At 51.7% G+C, this 4,453-nt stretch overlaps 1 protein-coding gene across 1 annotated transcript in view; it reads right to left on the bottom strand.

The window, feature by feature from the left end:
- NOLC1 (nucleolar and coiled-body phosphoprotein 1) overlaps positions 1-2,565 on the bottom strand; it is a 14,066-nt gene extending 11,501 nt beyond the window's left edge. The window contains exon 1 of the mRNA XM_044420042.1: positions 2,419-2,565. Coding sequence (XP_044275977.1) covers positions 2,419-2,565 — 147 coding nt within the window. The remainder of the gene's footprint in view (positions 1-2,418) is intronic.
- Between the last annotated feature and the right edge of the window lie 1,888 nt (positions 2,566-4,453).

Here is a 4,453-nt window from a genome sequence, read left to right as displayed (position 1 = left end):
GCGCCCGACCCAGCGGCGTCGCTGGCAGCAGCGCTGTGCGCGCGCTCAGCCGGACCCCCGCGTGGAGTCGCGGACTTGCCCGAACGCCGGCGGCGGGCGGAGCCGCGGCCCCTCTGCGTCCCGGCGGCCGCGCATCGCCCTCGGCCCGCGGAAGCGTAAATGCGCGACCCCACGCGGGGGCCGGGAAGAGCGCGCGCACAGCGCTGCTGCCAGCGACGCCGCTGGGTCGGGCGCTCCGCCTTTCGGCCGCTCTGGATCGCGCAGGAGGCCGCACATTACACGCGCGCGCACCAACGCGAACCGACGCGCAACGTGGGCTGAGCGTCATGTTCGTGCTTCCCCCGCCACCCCGCACAGATCAGCAAAAAGGTCCTCACGTCATAATCCTAATCATGCGGCACCCCACCTGGAGAGTCTTTTAAAATCATTGAGCAGGTCCCAACTTGGCACTCTCTAATATAGAAGCCCCTTCATGGATCACGGCCTTGTCGTGGCGAAGGGGCTGGCGTAGCTCAATGAAGCTATGAGCCATGCCATGCAGGGCTGCCCAAGACAGACAGGTCATAGCAGAGAACTCTGACAAAACATGATCCACTGGAGAAGGAAATGACAACCCACTCCAGTACCCTTGCCATGAAAACCCCATGGACAGGACCAAAAGGCTAAAAGATACGACACCGGAAGATGAGCCCCTCAGGTTGGAAAGTGTCCAATGTGCTCCTGGGGAAGAGCAGAGGGCTAGTACTAGTAGTGCCAGAAAGAATGAAGCGACTGGGTCAAAGCCAAAAAGACACTCAGTCGCTGAAGTATCTGGTGGTGAAAGGAGAGTCCGGTGCTGCAAAGATCTATACTCCATAGGAACCTGGAATGTAAGATCCATGAATCAAGGCAAGCTGGACGTGGTCAAACAAGAGATGACAAGACTGAACATCGACATCTTAGGAATCAGTGAGCTAAAATGGACAGGAATGGGCGAATTTAATTCAGATGACCATCAGGTGTACTACTGCGGGCAAGAATCCCTCAGAAGAAATGGAGTAGCCTTCATAGTCAATAAAAGAGTGGGAAAAGCAGTACTGGGATAAAAATAAAGGTCCCTTGATGAACCGGCGACCTTTTGATCAACCAGCCCAGCAGCACAGTGGTTTAAACCACTGCACCACCTGCAGTCCCCTCTTGTTGCTAAATTTAGGCTTAAATTGAAGAAAGTAGGGAAAAGCACTAGGCCACTCAGGTATGACCTAAATCATATCCCTGATGAATATACAGTAGAGGTGACAAATAGATTTAAGGAATTAGATCTGATAGGGTGGCTGAAGAACTATGGAGGGAGGTTCGCAACATTGTACAAGAGGAAGCAACTTAAACCATCCCAAAGAAAAAGAAAGTAGAGATCAAATTGCCAACATACGCTGAATCATGGAGAAAGCCAGGGAGTTCCAGAAAAACATCTACTTCTGCTTCATTGACTACGCTGAAGCCTTTGATTGTGTGGCTCACAACACATTGTGGCAAGTCACAGTGGTGAGAGCCAGTGTGGTGCAGTGGGGAAGTGCGTGGGACCGGGACTCAGACGACCTGGGTTCAAGTCCCCGCTCGGCCATGGAACCCACTGGGTGGCTTTGGGCCAGTCACAGACTCTCAGCCCAACCACCTCACAGGGGTGTTGTTGTGGGGAGAAGATGGAGGAGGAGAATGATGTAAGCTGCCTTGAGCCCTTTGTAGGAAAAAGGCAGGCTATAAATAAATAAATATAGTCTTTAAAGAGATGGGAGTGCCAGACCATCTTATTTGTCTCTTGAGAAACCTATATGTGGGTCAAGAAGCAACAGTGAGAACTGGACACAGAACCACTGATTGGTTCAAAATTGAGAAAGGAGTTCGGCAAGGCTGTATATTGACCCCCTGCCTATTTAACTTATATGCAGAGCACATCATGAGAAAGGCGGGCCTAGATGAATCACCAGCTGGAATTAAGATTGCTGGGAGAAATACCAACAAGCTCAGATATGCAGATGATACCACTCTAAAGGCAGAAAGTGAAGAGGAACTAAAGAGCCACTTGATGTGGGTGAAGTTGGCTTGAAACTCAACATTCAGTTTCAAGAGACCAACATTGACGCAGAGACCAGAAATATTCCATTTACAATCCATTCCCAAGATGAGATGCTAAAAGTGTAGCAACCACAGGACCACTGTACTGATTTCTCACGCAAGCAAAGTGATGCTCAAGATGTTTCAACAAAGAATATTATCCTAGATGGAGCAAGAAGAATAAACAAGTGGGTTAAATCAAATCAAAGCAGAATTTGCCCTGGAAGCAAAAATGACGAAACTAAAGGTGCTGTGCATAGTAATAAGGCATGACCATCTGGAGAAAACAACTGCTAGAAGTCAAAGCCAGTCAAACATCGGTACCACGTACATCGTGTGTGCTAGAGCAGCGGGGGCGGGGAGGCGGCGGCCTGAAGGCTCGCCCAGGGGGCCAGTGCTGGAGAATCGGACAGGCCGGAGCTGCGGCCCCTGCGAGCGCTGCTGATCCACGGGGGCTGCTGGGCTGTGCATGGCCACTTGGGGGAAGACGGGGGAGCGTGGAAACACGCGTGCACAGAGGCTGTGTGAATGTGTCAACTCGGGACACAAGGCGGGACACCAGGCCATGCAGTGGCCACATAGCATTGCTTAGCATTACAGGCAGCTGGCGGCAGGCGCCAAAAGTAATTCAGTACGGAGGATGTTCCCCCTCGGGTGGAGGAAGAAATTGGAGGGGAACAGAGAAGGTGTGTCTGATGGGAAACTTCATTTATCCACACATAAACTGGAGAAATGCTGGCTTCAGTCTTGACAAATTTATTTATTTATTTGGAAAATTTCTATGCTGCCCCATTCGCCGAAGCCTTGGGGCGGCTCACAAACATAAATAACTTCAATTATAATAATATAAATTAACAGTATAAAATAAGTCGCCCTGGCCAAAGAATTAATTAAATAAATAAATACTATTAACAGTTAAAATGACATTTGAATAAAAAGGTCTTCGCCTGGCGCTGAAAAACAAATAACGAAAAACAAATGCTGTTTCCAGATACCATAAATGACCAGGCCACAGCACTGGCTCATGTGTGAGAGGGAAGGCGAGGAGAAGCAGGCAAGCTCCTTACTGGAGAGCATTAGGAAATGGATTGCAAGCAAAACCGCCAGTTCTGCACGGCTTCCGTAGAAATCCATGCCGTGCCCTCACTTTGGAATAACAGGCACCCCTGTGAACCCTTTCTCTCAAAAAAGGATAGTGTAGAGCTTTTGAAATGGGGTAACCAACCTTTATTTATTTATTTAAATTTTTTATATCCCGCCCTTCACAGTGTCTCAGGGCAGCGATCAAATAAATAAGATATAGCATCAAGATTAATGTATAAACCCAATCTTAAAAACAGTGCTACCATTTAAAATAATGGGAAAATAAGGGATTTGGCCTGGTGCCAAAATGAAAAAACCGTTGGCACCAGCCACACCTCTCTGGAGAGCCCATTCCACAGCTGTGGTGCCACCGCAGAGAAGGCCCTTCTCAGAGAAGGTAGTAGCCACTCTCCTGATCTCCAAAGAGGGCTCCTGAAGAAGGACCTCCACCCCAGACCAAGGCAGTTCCAGCCCCATAGCCAGGTCTGAATCCAGACTGAAATGGGTCCAGGTGATCGGTTTCCTCCAAGAAAGCTTGGAGTTGCCAGTCACCCCCGCACTCAAGTTCCTTGCCCAAGAATGGGATGTTAGCCACCGGTCTATGGTCGGAGGCAGCCTCTGGGTGCCGGTTTGCCCTCCTCAGGATGGGTCTGATCATGGCCGCCTTCAATGGTGCGGGGACCCAACCCTTCCTTAGAGGGGCATTAACCTTGGCACCGGTGAGCAGCCCTGAGGGGCGAGGGGCAAGCGGTGGGTCCAACTCATCCAGGCACCTTGTCCGCATCCTCAGGCTGCAGTAGTTGAAACCTACCCAGCAGCGGTGGAGCAGACGCTTCCCGTTCCGGGGCCTTCTCAGCTGTGGAGTCCAATTTGTGGCAGATCTGAAGCACTGGGCAAAGTTGTCACAGCAGCTGCCGATGGTGCGCTTGGGCCGTCTTGGGCCCAGAGAGTGATGGGCCCGGAAAAGCGCTGCTGGACGGCACCGTGCGGAGGCAATGGCAGCAGAGCAGCATTCCCTCTTTGCCACCCTCCCCGCCCCAGCGTAGGCTTGGCAATGCGCTCTCGAGGGTGTTCGGCCGATTCAGCCCGAGCTCTTTCTTCTCCGCCTCCCACCTGCTTCGTCGCCCGTAACGCAGCAGCATGCCAAGGCGCTGCGCCTGCTTTGCACAGCGGGAGAGGCCGCGCAGGGGCGATCGTGTCGGCCGCCCGAGTCATTTCCGTATTCCACGGATCGAGGAGGGCGTCGACAGAAGCGCAGTCATCTGTCAAGCGGAAA

This window comes from Varanus komodoensis, unplaced genomic scaffold (genome assembly GCF_004798865.1).
Source record: "Varanus komodoensis strain SLA01 unplaced genomic scaffold, ASM479886v1 scaffold11, whole genome shotgun sequence".
Classification (NCBI taxonomy): Eukaryota; Metazoa; Chordata; class Lepidosauria; order Squamata; family Varanidae; genus Varanus; species Varanus komodoensis.
This window is presented reverse-complemented; position numbering and strand designations above follow the sequence as displayed.